Genomic DNA, 21,497 nt, shown 5'->3' on the forward strand with positions numbered 1-21,497 from the left:
TAACCCTTCGAAACCTGGAGTGACATCACTTTTTTCGTGCTGCTCCAGATGCTTTACACCAGTATTGAAACCTTTAAACCCTGAGAAAATAGGTATGATTTCCTAAAAACAAACATACAAATAAACAAACAAACAACAAAAAACAGGAAAATTAGGCAACAAGCTGTTCTAGTCTATTTTTAAAAACTAAGGAAAAGTGGGGAAAACAGTAAAACGAAGGAAAACTAATTTCTAATTATCATATTAACATATTTACATTCGGGTTACAGATTCATTCTAATTTTGAAGCATTTTTTTGTCCGTGTTTGTTTGTTTGTTTTACTGTTTGTATTTAACTTTTTTTCAGGAAATTTTCTTGCTATTTTTTTTGGAGGGGGGGGGGGGGGTTTTCTTTTCAAGTTGCTCAGTTCCTTTTTACCATTTTTGAGGAAATTTACTACAGTTTCTAAGGGTTAAGTTGGAAACTTTTGCCTTCATAGCAGACATTCAAACACAGTTTTTAAATAAAGAATCTGTTATATGTAATAACTTCTCTCTATTATTGCCACTTTTGAATATTGTAAATTAACGATCTCTGTTCTTATAAATTACTCTTTTGTCTTTTTCCTTGAGAATCAACAGAGTTTAAGGAAAATACATCAAAAAGAAGCTTTTAAAAATAAAACCCATCACTTCAAATACTGAAAATTCGTCCCCAGTGTTTTCATGATTCTGTGAAACAGCTGAAGCTGCGGTTGCATGTAGGCTGCAGATCAGTTCTGTGTGCCGCAGCTCTGTGTTCACCCTCATTGACTCTGCAGGCAGTTTTATCACAGCACACACTGCTGCACATCATCACACATACTGTGCGTTACAGTGCATGCACACACAGCTTCACTTTCATCTGAGAGCCACTAAAAACTGAAGATGGGAAAAATTAACGGATGCCTAAAATGCCTCTTTATCTTCTTCAATGTGCTGTTTGCAGTAAGTAAAACACATTTCTGATCATTTCTGAATTGATTTTACATTAAAGTTCATTTTTAGTTAATTTTTTCTTATTTACTATTTCTCTGTCTAATGAGTTTCTATTTATGTTTGGGCAAAAAAGTGTAAAAAAGAGAGAAAGTCTGTAAAGATAAATCCAACAAATGTAAGTTGCATTATTTATTTATTTATTTGTGGCCCTTCTCTAAACATATTATAGTCATTTTTAAATATTCAAAAACAAAGACGGGGGGTTTTATAGGTGAAAAAGTGGGTGAAAAGATTGATTAGCCGCTTTTTCTAAACAAAAAAATGAGAGGAAAAAGTCTGTTACGCAAAAAAAAAAAAAGAAAATTAAAATTACCGTTTTTTAGAGAATAAAGAACAAATTAAGACTTTATTCGGTTCATTATCAAAGTTTTACCTCCTATAATATGTATTTATGTATTTTAAAAAACAGTAAAACACATCATGTGTGTGATTCAATTCAAACTAACTTGATAAAACATCAATTAAAGGTGTGATGCATGTTTTTTTTACAAGTCCAGATGTTGTTTTATAACTCATGTTCAGTAAACAGTCACTTCCAGTAAGTGGGAGACAGAAAAAAAAAAAAAAACTCAAGAAAGAAAGAGAGGGAAAGTCAGAGACAAATCTATGCAGCAGAGTCCGGAGTCGTGTTTCAGTCCGCCCCCCGACCCCCTTTTCTTCTCTCTGATGAAGTCTCATTCCTTCTGTTACACAGACATGTTTTCAGCTTCGAGCGCTGATGAAAAAAAAAAAAAAAGTGGCATTTTAAAGAGGGCGGAGTTTGACTGTTTTCAGTTTGAGGGGCACTGGATGTTCTTTTTTGCAGGATTTTTTTTTTACCCTTAGCCAAAAAAAAAATAAAAATGTTAAACTAGAGATTCAGACTATATTTGGTTTAAGAGTAAAAACAGCAGAATAAACCCTTTAACCTTTTTGAAAGCCCTAACGCCCTCTTTTTTTTTTTTTTTTCCCTTTTTTGCCCCCCCCAACTTTTAATTTCCTGCTTCAGTCACCGGCCCCTTTTTTTCCCCATTTTTTAAATTATTTATATGATTTCAAATTATTTAGATTGACTAATTGTTTTCCTTTGAATGGCATTAATTATATCTGATTAATTCAGATGATATATTTGATGACATAACATCACATATGAAAACAATAAATGATTTTTCAAAAGTGTTTACAGGTTGAGACGTTTATTGTGTGTTTCAGTGACTGCAGGAGCCTTCAGCTGACATCAAATGTGAAAGAAATGTTATTTTTTGGGCTCTGTCTCCCTCCAGTGTCTCAGTGCAGGAACGACAGGAACTCGCAAAAACACCAGAGAGAAAAAATAAAAACCCTGAGTATGCATTAATAAAAAAACTGTCATGTATAAAGAAATATAAATTATAATGATGATAAACACTCTTTTAATGTTGTGAAAATCAAAAATCTATAGTTTTGTTGGGTTTTATGTCTTCAAACGTCTCTCAGAGAAGAGACTATTTCCGAGCCAATTACAGCTTTTAAAGACAAAATGAGTTTTAAGTTAAAATTTTGTATCAATGTCTAAATAAAAGACCTAGTTTCTGAATAATTTCACCTAATTTCTTTTCTCTTGCATAAAATGTAAAGAACATTTCTGGTGAATCATCTTGAGCTCAGGGGATGGTTACATAACTTTATCAAAACATATGTGATTAGGTAAGCAGCTAAGGCCGCCCATCATATGAAACTACAATGAGCTGTTAACCCTTTAAAACCTGAGCAAACTGTCTTGAAAAACATGGAGAGAAGGCAACAAGCAACTTAACAAGAAATGGCCCCCAAAAATGGTAAGAAATTAGTAAAAAGAAAAGAAAAGAACTTAAAAGACAAAACATAAATGAATAAATTAAAAATAAAAATAAAGTGTAATAAAAAAAATAAATGTATGTAGTTTTTAAAGTGATATATATAAGAGTATAAAAGATATACAGAAGTTATTAATATAGTTTTCTGGCCAATTTTTCCTGTTTATGTTTTTTATCTTTTGGATAGAATCTAATGATCCCCTCCAAGTTAATTTTTAAGTACTTTTATTGTCACCTTTTACTTATTTATTTATTTATTTTGCAAATTATATCCTGCCAAGTTACAAGTTTTTGCTCATGCTTTCAAGAGAAATTGAGACAATTTTTAAAATGCTTGCAAAAGGCATCTGAATGCTGAACACTGATTTGGATCCAGGTCTGTCAGGTCAGTCTGCAGCCAATACGAACACAAAAATCAGTACAAAAGTACAAAATCTGATAACATTTTACGGTTGAAACTTCATCAATTTTCTTGTGCTTCTTCAGATGCCTTTAACAAGTATTTAAATATTTGAACTCTAAACAAATTGGTGCAATTTCTTTGAAAAATGTGGGGAAGAAAACTTCACCACAAATGTCCCACAAATTAGGAGACTTAGGAAATAATTTCCAAAAAGCTAGGAGAAAATGTCTGGGGACAATTTGTTTTAATGTGTTTTAATGTTTACACTGATCAAAATTGACCTGATTCATGGCATCGAATGGAAACAAAAAGTCGTGTGGTGTATTTGAGTAGGTTATGTAGGTTTGACAAAGCTTTGACAAACAATGTGAATTGTTAAAATATTTGTTATAATATATTCTTTAAATTTTAACTAGTAATATTCTTCTCATTTTCTTTTTAGTCTCACAGATTGTTAACACTTTTTCCTTTTGATTTTTCTTTTTAAGAGTCAATATTTTGTTGGCATACCTCAGCTTCCATACAGCTTCCACTGTGTTAAACCACAACCTAAGTAATGTGATTTGTCCTCAGATCCTTGGATGTCTGCTGATCTTCGGGGCGGTGAAGGCCAGTGCCTACAGCCATCAGGTAAACGACCACAACGCAAGGAATTAATCAGTTTCCAACAACTGCTGGCAGAGCGGCTGTCTTCCGGTTTAGCACTCTGCTAACTTGAATTTAGGATCAAATTTAATCTAGCGGCTCTTTTAGACTTTCCAAAAGATATAAATCAAAATGGATAAAATCTTGATAATGAGATGAATCATTTTGCCGACGTGGTGACGCTCGAAAAATGTATTCACTGATTGATAGACATGTCTTTCCCGATGTAAGTCTATAGGAAAAAGTCTTTTAGGGACCCATGTTGTTGTGTGACGGATGCTGGAAACTGCAATGCCACATGATTAATTGGAATAGCATATCCAAATTTTGGTGCATTACTTCTAGAAGCAAAACGTACCAACAGCGAATAGACAGCGTGTTGTCCAAACATAACTCGTTCTGCATACCAGTTCCTCTTAAGCTCACTCAGTACATTAACAAGATCTTAGAAAAAGTCTAATTATTGTCAGTCCGTCCAAAACTGAACTTTTAAAATATATGTTAGTCTGAGTGAAATTGTACAAAGTTGTGAATTTACTCTCTCATGTATACCTCAATCGGACCTAAACTGCCATTGGCGCTTGAACAAGTCGAAGAAGTCAAACAGCATAAAGAGTACGTATGAAATGTACAACGAAATAAAGTTATCCATGTTTTTACTACTTAACATGCAACCCATTTGTCCCATACTAACTTCTTTGGTATGTGACGTAGGGTCAACTAGAAGATGAGCAACTAGCGACAATAGATTAAAAGTCGGATATACTTCCCTCAGTAAGTCAATTCTCACCTGATACTGGGATTGTATACTGAAAAAAGGACAGTAGTTCAATAAAACTACCTAATCAAGCTGTAACCGTATCACAATACTTATCTACATCTACATATATCTATCTGTCGCTTGTCAGGAAAACATACAAGTCAGACCACAAACTCTGCCAACAAAAGCTAAAACGGAGACAGGATTGAGTATCTCCCATAGTATGAAATTGTTGCATTGTTGTCTTTGTTGGACTGAATGGACGCCATCCGCTGCCAAACGTACAATTACAACTTCCCATTACGGTATGTATCTGGCAGAATGAGCTGCAGATTAACTGTAACATGACTCACTGAGTGAAAAAAGTAAATCAAAATCAGATGTGAACAACAATTAAATCAATCAAGTTTAAGTTTTGGCGGGGAAAACGGAGGTTACGGGGTTTGTTTGTGTTGATTACTCTAAAACCATGGGGGATTTCTATTTTACAGCAACATTTAGAGAACCTTGTATAACCCCTTACAGCACACTGTATACTTTGTATACTTGCAACTGGTTATGGCAGAAAGTTTTCGGTGAGCCTTTGAATTAAAACGAAAGCAGCTGGTTTGTGAAAATCAAGGTTACTAATGTATAATCCTGTGTACTGCACACATCTGAAAATGCATAGTACCTGTTTATAGTTGTTCAAAACAAGTTGAGGTGAAGGATTCTGAGTGTTTATAAGGACGCAGGGCAGCTGCCAAGACGTAGTGGAGGCTTTGATTTCTTTTTCTAATGCAAAGCAGATGCAGCCCGGAGGAGATTTTCCATTCGCACAGTCGACTCTCTCTGCAACAGAAAAACAGGATGGCTCTGACAATGTTATCAGATCAGAAATACTGAAGGCTTCACAAGGGAGTGAAATCAGCTCTCTTCAAGGAGTAAAGCCTTTCAGCTTTTTGTTTCCAACTAATCAAATTCACTTTCCATTTCTGTCGAGCATCTTCCAAAACGCCATCATCAGGTTTGAGATAGATTTTCCTGCATTCTGACGTCCATTTTCTGGGATGCAGGTTTTTAAACTTCTTAATGGGCTGAAACATAATCCCATATGGTCCTTTATACAGTGTTGGCTGGTATGTTTTTATCTGGAAATTATATTTGATGAAACTAATGTCCACTCGCTGTATGTTAGAGGAATGTGTGATGTTTGGTTAACACATTAAAGGGGATTTTAATAGGATATTTTGTATTTTTCTTGTTGCCAAATCCCATTACCATATATGAGTTGGTCTTTGAGGGAAGCTTCTTTGTTAATGTTATTCAGTCTAAAAACACTGACAGTTTATGGCAGAGACTTTAAGAAAAAAACAAAACAAAACAACAATAGCATACTACCTCTATCCGACCTCCAAAATCTGGATGAAAAAATCTTTATTATATATAAACATTACCTCATAATGTAAGATTGAAGGAGCAGTGTGTAAGATTTAGTGACATCTAGTGGCAATGATTGCAGATTGCAACCAGCTGAAACTTCTTCTGCGTACCAAACGTGCAGATTAGGATTCCCTCAGTGGTCATTGTTACAATTTTTTTTTTACCAAGAGTCGAATTATCTGCAGAGAACTCTTCCTGTCAAAAACAAACAGACCAAACTATCTAAATTGGTAAAAACACTGAAAAAAGCAATTTCACATTAAAAATGAGTGTTTTTTCCAACACTGTTTGGCACATTGCAAACAGGCTGCCAGTCCAGTACCTGCTAACGTATGCTGACTTTTTTACTCTGATAACTTAAGATCCAGACATTCAGGAGGTTTTTATACTGCTGAATCACACCAATATACATTGCACCATTAGCTGTTTGAGAGTAGATCTTTGCATTGATCTTTTCTTTGTCATTTTTCCGTCATGGCGGAGCAGATGGCGACAGTTGGAGGCCCGAGCCTTGGTTGGAGTTGGGTGTTTGCCATCGGCGTGCTCGGCATCTCCTGCCTGGGAATCTATGCAGGATGCTCTGAGAAAGCCCTCGCCCTCAAAATAGTATGTACTATTACATGTCATGTAGACAAAGAAATCGTGAACATTTAGGTTATTAGGATAAATAATCAAGCCACTGAATTTACAAGACAGGACATAAAACACGGTTTATATCTGAATATTGTTTCATTTACAGTTTGCAGGCTTCATGGGGGTTGGGATGGTCATCATGCTGATCTTTGGCATCATTATCGCTGTCACAAGGAACAAGGTCATTCATTTTCCAAGCTACCTTTCTATCTCTTTATCGTGACACTGATAGGATATCTCAGTCCCTCTGCATCTATGCTTATGTTCACGTTCTCTCTATATATTTATCTCAAATCCACCTTAACATACTTTCTACCTTGATGCTTACCTTTCTTTTATCGACTTAGGTGCTTACATCTTCTCTATATTGGCTTTGATGCAAACGTTCTCTCAATCTACCTTGATGCTAACATTTTCTCCATCAGCCTTGATGCTAACGTAGTCTCCATCAACCTTGATTCTACTATAATGCTAACATTTTCTCTGTTCACCATGATGCTAACATTTTCTCTGTTCACCATGATGCTAACATTTTCTCTGTTCACCATGATGCTAACATTTTCTCTGTTCACCATGATGCTAACATTTTCTCCATCTATCCATGTTATTTCAATCTACTTTGGAGCTAACATCTTATTTATCTATCTTGATGCTAACGTTCTCTTTATCTACCTTGATTCTACCATGACGCTAATATTTTTCTCTGTCTACCATGATGCTAATGATGCTTTCTTTTTCTGTTTACCCTCTACCTTAGCATTTTACTAAATCTTTGTGTTGATGCCAAAATATCCTCTCTCTTACAATGATGCTAATGGTGTTCTATCTCTTGTCAATCAACCATGATGCTACTTTTCTTTCTTTTTTCATAGATCAAAAATGGCTTTGACAGCGCCTCCTCTGAGCTGTCTAAGTCCTTCATGGAAGACGAGGAGATGAGATTGCTGCTTGAGGGACTACAGGAAACTGTAATGTGTATATTAAACCCTGATAAGTATAGTCTAGCTAGGCTAAACATTGCTTCTTGTAGTCTCTTTTAGTGTGAATGCTTTCCAGAGGACATCAGTGTTTCCAGCTCTTTTCCAATGAAAGTAGCTAGCACTAAATGTTGACAGATGATGTCATGTGCTCGTTGTTATTATTGTTATCCAGCTATCTATCTGCTCCCTGCTCCTGTCGAAGACCGTTTCCATTTATTGAAACATACTCTCTTATGTTGTTTCAGGCGCAATGTTGTGGAGTGGTGAGCGCCTCCGACTGGGGTAATAACATCCCCTCCTCCTGTGACTGCAAGTCTCCATATGGACCATTGACAGGACTTGGAATGTCTGGATGTAAAGCCAAACCCCAGGTGGGTTTTGTAAAACGAAACTGGAAGATCAGATTAGTCAGCCTGTGTTAATGTGCAAAAGTAAATGCCACTTTTTCATCGTCATTATCGTCAATAATTGTTGACCAGCTGCAGTCGACTGTGCATGGTTGAAAGTGATACACATGGGCTGCAACTGTAGGATCAGTGATTCCCTACAAACCCCGAAACACTATGATAGCTTGCAGTATTGCTTCAAAAACATGTTAAAGTCAAAATTTTATCTAAATGGGGATGCCATTTGATGAGTCAAGTGGTTACCAAAATAATTTGGAATAATCATCATGGGATCAGAAAAGAAATTGTCCCTTTGAGAGAAGATAATCACTGGACTGTTAATCTTTTCTCACTATAATGATCATATCTTGCTACTGTTTTCTTGAAGGACGCCAGTGGCCCAGAACAGATCTACAGACAGGTAAACAAATAAAACCAATCACAACACCATCTGATCCAGCAGTCATTGATGTTTCCAGATAATAACCCTTTCTCCATCTCTTCTTCTGCAGACCTGTAGTGACTTCATCTTTATATGGTTAGACCTTGTCTTCAAGATCGCTATGGGCTTCTTCTTTGGATTTGCTGTCACCGCAGTAAGTTACACTGTTACTCTCTTTAGCATTTAGTCATCTTCTGTAACTGTATCAGTCACTTTTTCATGGAGTCAGAACTACGGTGCAGTGTTTGTTTTCAAACTGTATTTGGCCAACACGTTCTTATTCCAAGTAGCCACATATTACTTCTTTGTCAGTGGACTTCTGCATCTACATATTGTCCTTCTGCATCTGCTGTTGACAATACAGGATGCTGCTACTCACGCCGGGATGTCAATACAAGCACATATACTGGGATTACGCCACAAAAGCACGTGCTTATGTTTAGGCAACAACAGCACATGGCCAATGCTGGGACGCCAACAAAAGCACATGCTTTGGATTATGCAATAAAGGCACAGATGGTTAGGTTTAGGCAAAAGAAGCACCTGGTAAGGTATAGAATAAGAATATCACATTCAGATGGGAAATAAACACCAGACTCCCGCGTGAAAGTTCAAGGTTCGGGATCCATCCATTGCCCTTCGCACACCCTAAAGAAACCTTCATGCTCCTTATATGACATTGTTACCGGCAGCTTTTCAACCTGACGCTTTTCAGTGGCATATAATGAGAACACGACCAGTGGTGTTCGACCGTGTTCTCAGCTGACAAAACCTGTCCAAGCACCTCGCCGTCTGGCGGCGTATCATAGTACAGCAAATGGTTCTGTCCGGCCACGTTCCCCAGCTGATGCCATCTGGTGCGTCCTGACAAAGTATTGGATTTTAGATTGATTTTGTCATATTGCGTGAGGCTTCAGACAGAGACTGGGTCCAAGTTTGGTTACTTCCAAATGTAAATCAGCAAGGAATGTGTCTTATGTAACAAATGCTTTGAGCCAGCTTGGTGAGCTAACAGTCAGGAGACCAGCTCACATTTTGCAGCTGTACTATGGGTGAAGACAGTTTTAACTCTGCTCTGCTGCTGCTGCGCGGTGATCAGAAAGCTCAAAACCTCATTCAGCAATAAAAGTAACAACATGCAGACAGGAAAACTGAAATGAAAACCATCTTTGGAACGGCTGGCGGCCTCCAGACTGTATTTAAATTCAGCCGTATGTGTAGTGTGGATTGCACACATGGCAGCTTTTGTAATATCTTTCATGTCTGACAGCTTGGCTCTTGCACCTGTCTGTCTTTCTAACTGACTACCTGTGTTTACAGCTGCTGGGCCTGCTGGTCACCCTCCTGATGATTTATCAGGTCAAACGTCACGATGGCTCCGGAGGATCTTCCATTGCCATGAAGGGCTACTAAGAGAAAAACCCCACCCCTGACCCCTTCACCTATAACTCTGCACTGTAACAGGGGGACTCGTAGACTGTATAAAAGGTGTGGACATACCCCTCTGGTCTGTAAAGGGAAGCCAATGCAGAAGTGCCTTAAACCTGCATTATTTTAATGACCAGCAGGAGGCAACTTCACTCCAACTGTATAACAGTCAATAAAAAAATAACCCTACTTCTCATTTGATTTATTACTTCAGTTAACATTTTACGAAAAACTTTACACTCTCAATTGCTAGTTAAGTCTTTTTCAGTACAGAACGATGTTCATTTTGTAAATCGTGGCCCCATTTAGAGTTAAATAGACCATAAAACCAGGTATTGACCTGTCGCTACCATGGCGACTGGCCAATATTTACATGTCTTTTCAGCAAGACAGTCTTCACAAATGAACACCACTTTTAGGTTTTTGAAGCCTAAATGCAATCGCCAGAAGGAAAAAGCTAGTGTTAGGCTGTGTTTGAACTACACTTTGGTTGTGTGGCATATACTTACGAAGCTGTAAAGCTGTGTTTCGTACAGTTAGGCAAAATGATGACCTGTAGTCTCCGATAGCCACATGTTCACAACTGCCTTTTTTAAGACACATAAAAGCTTCAGAGTTTGCGAGTGGGGTATTTACTGACATATTTTATTTCCTTGAACAACACGTGAACGTCTTGGTCTGTGTTAACCACAGACCTTGTTTCAGGCCTCTAACCAAAAAAAAACATTCAAAAAAATCCATTGATTTAAAGATGAGGAAACCAAAGGTGCTGAAATGTTAATGTATTTCCCGGTTTCAGGACTCATTACGTAAAGGTATAGTGTTACATATTCATAGCACTCAGTCAGATCCACCCCTTGCTCCTCCCTAGCACCACCCTCTTGACCATATATCATCTCTTTTGGCTCCAAAAAACCCCAAAATGACCTGACTGGCTTCAAGACGGTTGTCCACAAACCAATGGTGGCTGCCTCCACTTCTTTTACACAGTCTATGGAAGGACTCAGTGGTCAATACATGGCCTCTTCTTCTCTACTTTTTTTTTTGGTTATTTCTGACTTTTAAGAGAGCGACAGGGTACAGAGGGGACAGATGGATGATGTGGCATGCTGCAGGAAGATTTCATTTGGGAAAAAAAGTGCAGCAGTTGTTTTTATTTCCAGCTTTATATTGCAGAGAGTATTGCTTGAATAGCAAACATTTATTTTTTTGCACATTATTATATCTCCTCAGCCAATATTTTTAGGCAGGGCTCATGTGAATAGTAAATGGGTTAAAAAATAGGCCCTATATGGGGTTGTTTATGGGTTCAATAATGGTGCCATGCCATTGGGGGTGAGTTACTCAAGTGGAAACCAGATAAGGTGTCCATTTTGGGCTAATACCCACTTGGTACCGAGGTAGTCCTAGCTTGACCCTTGTTGAGCCCACTTGGGTAAACCCACCCATGAACCCATGAACAATCCCATATAGGGCCCATTTTTAGCCCATTTTTCTACCAACATGGACCCCACATACAAATATTGGCTGGGTCTTTTGTGTCATTTGATGGTATTATAGTGGTCTTATGAACACAGACATATTGTTCAAAATACACAACATTTAGCTTTACCTTACGCAGTTACCTGTCAGTAAGTCTGCTTACTCTTCACTAACAGGCCAGTAAGTTTACATAGAGGTGGAGTAAAGGGAACTGATAGCCTAGCTTTAAGACTTTTGTTGCAAGTGTTTCTGTAAATGTAAACCAATCAGCATCTGAACTGACAGTAACATTATGAACCGACTGGTGAGCAAAACCTTCAGATTTGAATGCTTTTTGTATTAGTGGAAACATACGGAAACCGTATTCTACAATGCATATTTTTACGTAAAAATCACAATATACTAACATTTAAATTAAAGAAAAGATTTATTCTTTGTGCTTTGGGGATATGACCAGTAACCTGGACATTATTTATGAAGGAATTAACACCAAAGAGTTATCAATAAAAAATTACAGAACCTCGTCGGATCAGAAGAAAACTTAAGCCGTCGTCACATGTGTATGTGTTTGTAAAAAATGTAGGACAGTGAGCTTGCTTATTTGCCACGCATATATCTATGTTTCTATATAAAGTGCTTCAGCCATGTAAAAACCAAACACTCTTCTGCCATGAAATTGAAAACATTATCCCACATGGCTAAAAAGTTAATTTCCAAAACCACTAAATTAACTTTTCCTTTTTGTTAGAGGCCATGACACATTTGGAAATTGGACATACCAGCAACACTTGTAGCACTGAGAAAAAAAAGTAGAGCTCATGCTTCATAGAGAAAGCAGCTCAGGGTTTTTAGATCTCCCACAAACAGTGAACACTGCTACACCATTACATTGACAAAGGGATAGTGATTTAAAAGGAAAACAAATACTGTGACAGGAACTGTTTTATTGTGAAATCTGCACTCATATCATTTCAGATTAAACTCTAGAGACTGAACCAGCTGTCATACTCGTTTGTTTTCGTGTGATTAGTATTTCTTCACTTTTGGCTTTGGTGCTTTACACATGGGCCGTTGGAGGCCAAAAGAAGCTCCTTCTCAGCCTTGATTGCTGGCCTGGTGTAACCAATATTCTTGACCTCAGCAGGGTGAAGAGGCAGTTATCCAAGTGGCTGGAATTCTTAACAATGCTCCCTAATGATACTTTAATTTTGCAAAATAAACATGCTGTCAGCAGGGTAGAGCTATAGTGTGTTCAGCTCAATGATGATTATTCCACTCTTTGCAGGGCCTTGCAGTCCTGTCAGTAATGTTCTTTGTCAGGACGCTATCGATAGTGCAAGAGCAGAAATTCCACAGTATTTGAAGGATGACAGATGGTGTGAAGTGATATTGGGGCTGACATAAAGGTACTGTAAGTTAATCGAAGGCTACTGAGGTCTTTTAGAGGTATAAAGGTGGTAGGAGAGTTCTTCGTAGGGCTGATGGAGGATCCACAGAGCACAGAAGGCTAACATCTATAATGAGGCTGTTTTTCTGGTTTAGCTCTCAGATTTCTAATTGAGGTGAGAACTAAAGTGTAGCAGTCGGTGCACTTTAACACATGGCTCAGAGTCAGGCAGATAGCATGAACACACAGAAAGTCAATTGCAAAGAGAACCTGGCAGGAAACTGAGGGGGAAATATACATGTGGTGGAGCTAAGTAGAGGATTGGAAACAGTGTGCAGGTAGAAGTCAGGTGAAGTGGAAGGCAACCATCGTTAATGTGTGCCTCCTGCTGTGACATGTCAAAATGTCTCCACAAAAACTCTATTTACATTAAATATTACACCAGCAGCAGATGATTAGATGCTTGAAAAAAAAAGTTTGAATACGTTTGTGCTCTGTTAACATATGCATACTTTTTAGCCATTTCAAAAGCAATAGACTTTAGGGGATAATTCACCCCAAAACAATTTTATACATTATATTCACCCATTGGAGCTTTCTATGGTTCCAGAAAAAAAGTTTTCCTTTAACCCTTTGTAACCTAAAAATATTGATTTCTTTCACACACATGGGAAGAAAGCAATAAGCAATGAAAGAAGAAATACCCTAAAATAAGCAAAAAAAAAGTACTTGAAAATTAACTGAAAAAAAAAAAAAATAATAATAATAAAAAAAAATATATATATATATATATATATATATATATATATATATATATATATATAATATATATATATATATAAAATCATTTTTCCAAAGCTGTTTTTTTTTTTAGATATTTTCCCTTAGCTTTGTTTTTATTTTTGCACAAGATTAATGTCCATGGTTTTCAAATAAGAAACTCAACCCACATTCAGGTAAGTATATAGTGAGTGTATATTTATTGTGAGAGTAGTATTAATTTGTCCACATACTTTTGGCCATATAGTGTAGCTCATCCCAGAATAAACCAGAGCCCTTTAGATGGCAGCAAACACCCGAAAACAGGCAAACTCAACAACACAGTGACTCACATGTGCTGAGGAACAGTTTTTACTGACTTGTGAGATTCACACCAGTATGATCTTTCATTCTCAGTGTGAATAAATTGGGTAAGGAGATAACCAGTCATTAATGATGAGGCAGTGCATTTGCTTCAGTCTTTCCAAACTTAACACAGTTTTACCCAAAAAAGAGGATTTTCTGAGGAGTAACAAGCATCTCTTCAAACGCAGGCTAAGCCGAGCTCTTGTTTGTTTGGATGTCTTCAGGAGCTGCTCAGCATCCAGGTACATCCGCATACTTAAGGGGAAAAATAATTGTGACTAATTAAACCAAAGCAAAAACACACACACTCAAGGGGCGTCATGTTTGAAGCTTTAAGCTGTATTTCCTCCAGGAAACAGCATATGGGCAAACGAGTGTTTCTCGTCGTGTGAGCCACCCTCAGGCCGTTTCACTGCAGGCCTGTTGCCATAGATTACTGTACATAAATGCTGCCAACACTCACAGAGAGAAACATTATACTGCTGTTAATGATTTAGGAACGGACCAATAAAGACTCGTTGGTTTATCATCCTTAATTTATTAGTGGAAAACACAAATTACATACAAAAGATGACACTGTGCGCTGCTGGAGATTTTCCTGTTAGAGAAACGGTAAAGAACTGGCAGCAGGGTTGCCATTAATTTGCTGTGAAATTGACGGTGTCTTGCTGTTGCTGAGATTGGCGGTCTGTCGCTCTTTTTTTAAATGATAGAGCCGTTAGTTTCTGCTTTGGTAAGATGCTGCCAAAAGGCAGGTTTATTGCAGTTTATTGCTATTTGATTGCACTTTTTAAAAAAAAAAGTCTTTTATTAACTCAAATTAGCAGTAATGTGCTGCATTTAAAGGTAACAGGATTATATTGCTGACATTTTGTTCTAACAGCAGTCCCCAGCAGTGTGTCTTATACTGATAATTAATTATTCAAACCTCTGGTGTGCACAAAAGGTCAGTTTTAGGTTTTATATTTGTTTTTCTATTTGCTTTTTCTTGGGCGCTTGAGCTTCATGCAAAAACCACTTACACAAACAGGTGCGTATATCACCAAATTCATGGCCCTGTGCATGAACAGGCACTGTGGGCCCCCTTCCCTCCCCTTGATCCGTGTCTCTGTCACGCATGTTTTCTCTCTTTGTTTTTGTTTTTTGGAACCCTCATTTTTATTTCTTGGGGAAAGACAAGAAAACAAGCAAAACTTGATGAAACAAATCAGCAAGTAAAACATAGTTTGTTATTGGTGGGTACTATAAGTAATCTAGGGTGTGCTGGGTGGGTATATGGGTTTTTGTTAAGGGTAATGTTAATGTATTTGTATGTGATGTATGTATTTTTAAGTGTGGACCCCTGGAAGAATAGTTACTACCCTGGTAGCAGCTAATAGGTGTCCAGTTTCACAAATAAACAAATCACCATGAGCAGCATAAGTAGATACTGACTTCCCAAGAAAAATTAAAAAATATGATTTCTTCTTTGTCCAGTCTATTTCTTATAGACATAACTGAGCTCATTAACTATTTTCTCATACTTTAATTCTGCTCCTTAGAAACTGCCTTCTTCTTGTCTCAGCGCAATCCTAATTTACAATCTAAAAATGTGATTTTTCCTATCTCACTGCACTAATCTTAATTTGTCTAAAATATTCAGCTCTAATGATAGCTAATGATAAGATCCAAAAGACTATTGTGAATCAGATCCTAATCGAAACAATCTGGTAAGAATTCCTCCACCTTGTCAATATGGACTAAACTTTGTTATGGAGATAATAGCCAAATGTGGTGCATCTTTGAGACCTTGTGACACTGGCAGATTGGTAATTTCCCTAAACTGAAAAATAAGAGTAAGCTTGGCATTTCTTTGTCACATATTTCCCTTTATCTGCCTCACAAAGTTGAACGTCTGTAGCTCAAAACCTAAAACAATCAATGCTGACCTCTGTTGGGAAGCTCAAACACAACTATAAAGTGTTTTTTTAATCCTCTGTTGACCTTATCAGTGCTTTAATTGTATCCTTTTTAGACTGCAGTTAGGTTTATTCTTGCCTCTCAGCTGATTTCTCTATAATGGCTAAAACTGGTACAACCTGCAACAGCAAGGACCTTATAAGATGTATACAATTATGAGGACAGCCAAACAGTTGAGTTAACAAATGTGTGCTGCAAATACCTTCATAGTTGTCCCAAAGCAGCATAAGCAGAAGTGCAGGTGTGCTAACTTTCTATAAATATAGTACAAGCGATGGTGTCAATGCAGCAACAATGTGGTGGTACCAGCTTAGAAAAAAAGAGGGAGTAGTTGATTGACAGCTTAAACTGACTGGTTTTAGTGCAGTGGATACTAACATATGACAGTCACCTGAGAATGAACAAGCCAAAGTCACCCTGAACATACTCACAGGCTCCCCTCCATTAAGATTATCAGGCCTTTATCACAGACGTCATTTGGAAATGTCACAGTGGGAAAATCACAGGTATAAAGCATAAAGTTAATGATTCTGTTTCAGATTAAAGCATGCCGGCTCACTATCATGTAGAGCTGTTAATGTTATTACTAACACGTCTATCATGAAAAGTCACGTGTCTGCTTTAAGAGTGTAGGCCTTTGTCATATTACATTTTAAAAATAGCAGGGAAACCACAGTTGCACTTAATCATGGCTGCGCTGTAAAATAATCCAGTTTCTGAGTCCTGTTTTGTGCCAAAGGCATCTTTAAAGAGATAGTTCGTATCTGCTGAAGTGAGGTAATGTGAGGTATTTATCCTTAGTCAGTGTGTTACAAACAGTAGATGTCAGCTGGCACGCCCAGTTTGGAGAAGTAGACACAAAAGCTAAGCAATATGCAGCAAAACGTATTTTAGCCTTATAAAAACATCAATATCACTTTAAGTGTATGCTGTGTTTAGAATCATTTCATTACATTACCTTGTTGTTATTTTATGTTATTTAACACAGGAGTTGCAGGTCTGCTGCTGCCTTCATTAGTTTGTCTGTATGTGTTACAAACAACAAAGTCACACAATAATGCAAATTAAACTGAACGAAGCAGCCGTGGATCAGGAACTCCTGTGTTCAGCGAGCTAAAATTACTGTTTCTTACAACTGAGTCTTTTTGGTTTTTGAGCATAGATGGAGAAAATACGCTTAATTAAGGGTATACTTTAACTGTTGTAGGTGTTTTTATATGGGTCTATTTGTTTGAGCTTCTTCTAACTGGGGTTGTGCCGACATACATCTACAATATGGATAATTACCCCATACAATCCCACATAAAAAAAAATCTGAATATCCCTTTAATGCAATTAGTTTCACATGTGCATTTCCTGCTCAAACAAGTCAAAATGTCCTCTGAAAGTCTGGTCTGAATCAGGGGATTAGTTATTAAACTTGTTGGATTTCCCACCTTGGTTTAGTTAGTTTTGCACAGACAATGACACAAATGAATCAAAATGCGTCACCTGATAGTAAAAACGTCACCGTGATCAATGATTAGATGTGTCTGGGGCAGGCGAAAGAGCGCACGTTATTACCAGTCTAAGTCAGACTTCAATTCATTCATGGGAGTGATGAAGCTCTACAGACAATGATAGAAATTAGATCATGTTTCCACCACAAATGAATTGCCCAAGAGTGCCTTTGTGACCAGACCAAGACTGTTTCCATGAAACAATACTGGTGCAATTGTATTTGGTCATTCAGTTGCAGTGTTCAGATGTGTCAAAATGAATCATCCCAAGAGGTAAAATAAATCAAAGTCCGATTCATTTAGACTGAACAATGCATGTTTGAAAGCACACGATGAATAATGCAATTACATGACAAAATGCACCAGAGTTTCAAGAAAATCATGTACCAATTACCATTCATGATCACTGACACAAAGTCATTTTTTTAAAAGATCAGTCTGATTGATGCCAGAAATGATCATTGGGGCAGAGTTGATGCCGTCATTATTAAGACCAGGACTGAAGAATGGGCAGAGAGTCTCTGTGAAGGAGCAGTCGGTGAAGGAGTAGAGAAGAGCTGCAGCATTTACGTCATAAAAAGAGACCAGACCCTCGTCATAATCCACAAACACTCCCACCTTCTGCGGCTTTGAATTTAGAGAGAGACGCAGAGGAGAGCCAACAAGAGCAGCGTATTCATCTCCATTTTTCAGCCACATGGTCCAGTGGCCATTGTCCGGGCACAGTGGGATTATCCCCTTCCTTTTGATTGACTCTTTGGCGACTCCTATAGTCCATCTTGTCTTCTCCTTAACTTGAGCCTCAAAGTAAAATTTCCCAGAGGAGAAACTCTGTTTCCCCAAGACACAACAGCTAGGATTAAATCTCTTGGGACTGTCTGTGAGATTCTTCTTCACGACACCATGATACACTTCTTTGCCATTGTCAGAGAGGATGAGAGCTCGATGTGCAGTATCAGGATCCAGAGTCACATCCACTGCAAACTGCTGGACTCGGTTTAGCTCAGCCTCATGTAGCAGCGTCTTCATCTCTTTGCCGAGGGTTTCCTCCAGCTGATCCACAGCCGTCCTCACAGTCCCCTCGTACGATGGCGGATGTATGGTGACCTTTGACCAGTCCTTGGTGAATGTAGATGTATTGAGGGATGCAAAGCTCTGCAGGAAGTGGAGGTGGTCTTTTGAGCGTGAGAGCTGCTCCACCTCAGCACGTCTCCTGATCAGCTCAGAGATCTCCTGCTCCAGCTCTTGGATAAAACCTTTGGCGTGTTTCTCTGTTGTTTTCTGCTTCGCTTCGATCGACCCGATGAGATCGGCCCGAGCTCTTTCCAAAGACTGTATCATAGCGGTTAAGACCTGAACACCATCAGCCATCTCTCTGTCTGCGGCTTCCTTACTGAGCTTTGCCAAGTGTTTGATCTCCTGAATCTTCAGCCGTCTTTCTTGGATCATCCGATGAATTTCGGCCTCTGTCTTCCCCAGCTCGGCCTTCTGTCTCTCAAATTGTTCCCTCAGTGGAACAACTTCATGTGATTTGTGGTCTAAAACGGGGCACAGCATGCATACACAGATCTGGTCGGTCTTGCAGAAGAGCTCCAGAGGTTTATCATGTATCGTACACATCCTGCCTTCCAGGTTCTCCACAGGATCCGTTAACTGATGTCTTTTTAGGGGTGATGCCGTCAGGTGTGGCTGCAAGTGAATGTCACAGTAGGAGGCCAGACACACCAGGCAGGACTTCACAGCTTTCTTTTTGGTTTCAGTGCAGATGTCACAGGAAACTTCTCCTGGTTTGGCAACTTGTTGATCTGAACTGCTCCTTTCAGCTGAATCTTTAAACTGAGCGGCCATCTCCGATATGAAAGTGTTGACTCGCAGACTGAGCCTTTTATAAAACGGCTCTTTGCATGACGGACACTGACAATTGGTGCTACTGTCCCAGTGCTGCGTGATGCAATTTTGGCAAAAGTTGTGCCCACATGGTAACGTGACTGGATCAGTGAACACATCCAAGCAGATGCTGCACAGAAGCTGATCTTCAGTCAGCAAACAGTTGGTCACAGACATGTCGACACTCTAAAACCAGAAAATTAAAGCTTGACATTACAACACTATCATTTAACTATTCTATCAGCATTAAGGAAAAATTACAAATCTTGATCATTAGGATATTAATTTAAAAAATCATCGTCCATTTGTTATAGGAGATTTCACTGACGTGCGCTTGTTAAGTGTGAGAACAAAATAAAAATAGTTAAGTATCGAGAATGCAGCCCGTACTGTACTTGTTACTGAGAGCTGTTAAAACACAGTAAAGCACCAACTGTACTCACCGATGTTGGGTGAAGACTTTGTCAAAGACCTGGTGACCAAGCTTAATCAAGTTTAATCTCTCTTGATAATTGTCCTTTCTTGTGCAGAACTTTGTTAAAAATCAGCCTTTCTTTGTTGTGCAGGACTACAGCTCTGTTGCTGCTCTCAATGAGGAATTTCGTCTTCAGAGTTGCAACACCTCTCCATGCTGTTAAACCAGTTTGGGTGTTTCTGGCAAGGATCTCATGACATTCACTGTTTTTCATTCCTCTGCATTCCTTTTCTCTTCTGGCTCGGGTCCCAGTTCAGTCTTTGTCTATCTCTGGATCTGACTCTCAAATAAGACATCATCTGTCTTCTGTGTAACTGGGTTAGTTTTGTTTTTTTTTGGTCTATTAACGGCTACGTGGTAAACTGGTTCTGGTTCAGGTCAAATTATTCTCAGGTATACATGAAGGGTTTCTGTTAGTCATGGAAACCCCTTTTGGATTTAACCTTTTTTTAAAGCTTATGCATGTTTGGTTTGGAAAGGTTTTCCTCCATGAACGAAATTGCAGATTTCTAAAGACCTTTAGTTGCTTTTAAATTGGGCCCTAGCGTGGCAACATCGCCTTGGTTGCTCCAACACTTAAGTCCAGACTGGGTTATCTGCGTAACACAGTAACATTAACCATGAAAACTAGTAAAAGTATACTTTACAAGAAGGCTAAGCTGCTACTTACAGTTTTTAGGGAATTTGCAATGCCAGCTGTAGATTTGTGATGCCAAGTTGCTTTACCCTGTCTGGCACTTGACTTTTTTGGGCTCATCTTTGTAAATTTTGAAAGATGCCTTCATTTTCCAACACTTTGCTAGCAAATCTGTAAGTCTGTCACAGGCTGACAAACAGTCACAAAATCAGCTTTATAACCAGGTTTCAAAGTCCTTGTCTTAGAATAATGAATAAATAATGTATAATAAGACATAATGAAGTATACTAAAATATTTTTTTTCTAAAGTGGTAAGGGGTAACGATATAGAATATATAGAAAAACAGAGCATTCGAATACTGATTTGGACATTGATTACATAGTGAAAAAATCGAAGAAGCATGATAATAATCTTAACTGAACAGGTGACCCTGACAACATTACACCTGATAAACATCAGCATTTTGCATTGTCATTGTGAGCACACTGACATTGGCATTAAGCTTAAAGTGTTGCTGTCACATGTAAGATCAGTTAAGTGTATTCAGAGTGTAGTCCTCATAAACACACACTCACACGAAGCAGCACACACTGCCGAGTATCAATGTGAAATGGGGTTATAGTCGCCTAAAGGAGTGTTAAGACCTCAATCACACACAAACACACTGGAATTATATTTAAGTTATATTTATTAAAAAAAAAAAAACAATTACAGAGTGAGTGGGTTGAACATCACACACACCTGAGTCCATCTATCACACACACACACACACACAGACCTTGCTCTAGTCATTTTGGATTGTCGGTCTCGTTCATGAATAACATTAATAACCTCCCTATGTGTGTGTGTGCGTTGACCCACATTTCTTAATGACCCCTCTAATATGTTGTGAATTTATAACGACACAGACACCTCTAATAAATTCTTAATGGCCTCTCTAATGTGTTGTGTGTGTGTGTGTGCGGTGTGTGTGCGTAATAGGTTTTAAATGGATGAGATTGCACTTGTACCATAGCCTACTGGCTATTGAACCGCTATGCTAGCTGACACACATCAGCGCTAATGAGAGAGGCTAAGAGACAGAGAGAGAAAAATCACAGTAGTTATTGTTTGTG

The 21,497-nt window shown here is 38.2% G+C and overlaps 2 protein-coding genes across 2 annotated transcripts; one reads left to right on the forward strand and one right to left on the reverse strand.

Moving 5' to 3' along the window:
- The first annotated feature begins 828 nt into the window (after positions 1–828).
- On the forward strand, positions 829–12,407 carry LOC121961222 (tetraspanin-17-like). Its single transcript, XM_042511126.1, has 9 exons — positions 829–966; positions 3,808–3,864; positions 6,548–6,667; positions 6,801–6,875; positions 7,567–7,662; positions 7,920–8,045; positions 8,449–8,481; positions 8,573–8,656; positions 9,823–12,407. Exons 1-9 carry the CDS (start codon positions 907–909, stop codon positions 9,913–9,915), a joined length of 744 nt encoding a protein of 247 aa, XP_042367060.1. The 5' UTR covers positions 829–906; the 3' UTR covers positions 9,916–12,407.
- Positions 12,408–17,799: 5,392 nt separating this feature from the next.
- LOC121961311 (nuclear factor 7, brain-like) lies at positions 17,800–19,832 on the reverse strand. The gene is made up of 2 exons (XM_042511252.1): positions 19,713–19,832; positions 17,800–19,455 (listed from the first exon to the last, which is right to left on the reverse strand). Exon 2 carries the CDS (start codon positions 19,444–19,446, stop codon positions 17,800–17,802), a length of 1,647 nt encoding a protein of 548 aa, XP_042367186.1. The 5' UTR covers positions 19,447–19,455; positions 19,713–19,832.
- Between the last annotated feature and the right edge of the window lie 1,665 nt (positions 19,833–21,497).

Source organism: Plectropomus leopardus, chromosome 22 (assembly GCF_008729295.1).
Source record: "Plectropomus leopardus isolate mb chromosome 22, YSFRI_Pleo_2.0, whole genome shotgun sequence".
Lineage (NCBI taxonomy): Eukaryota > Metazoa > Chordata > Actinopteri > Perciformes > Serranidae > Plectropomus > Plectropomus leopardus.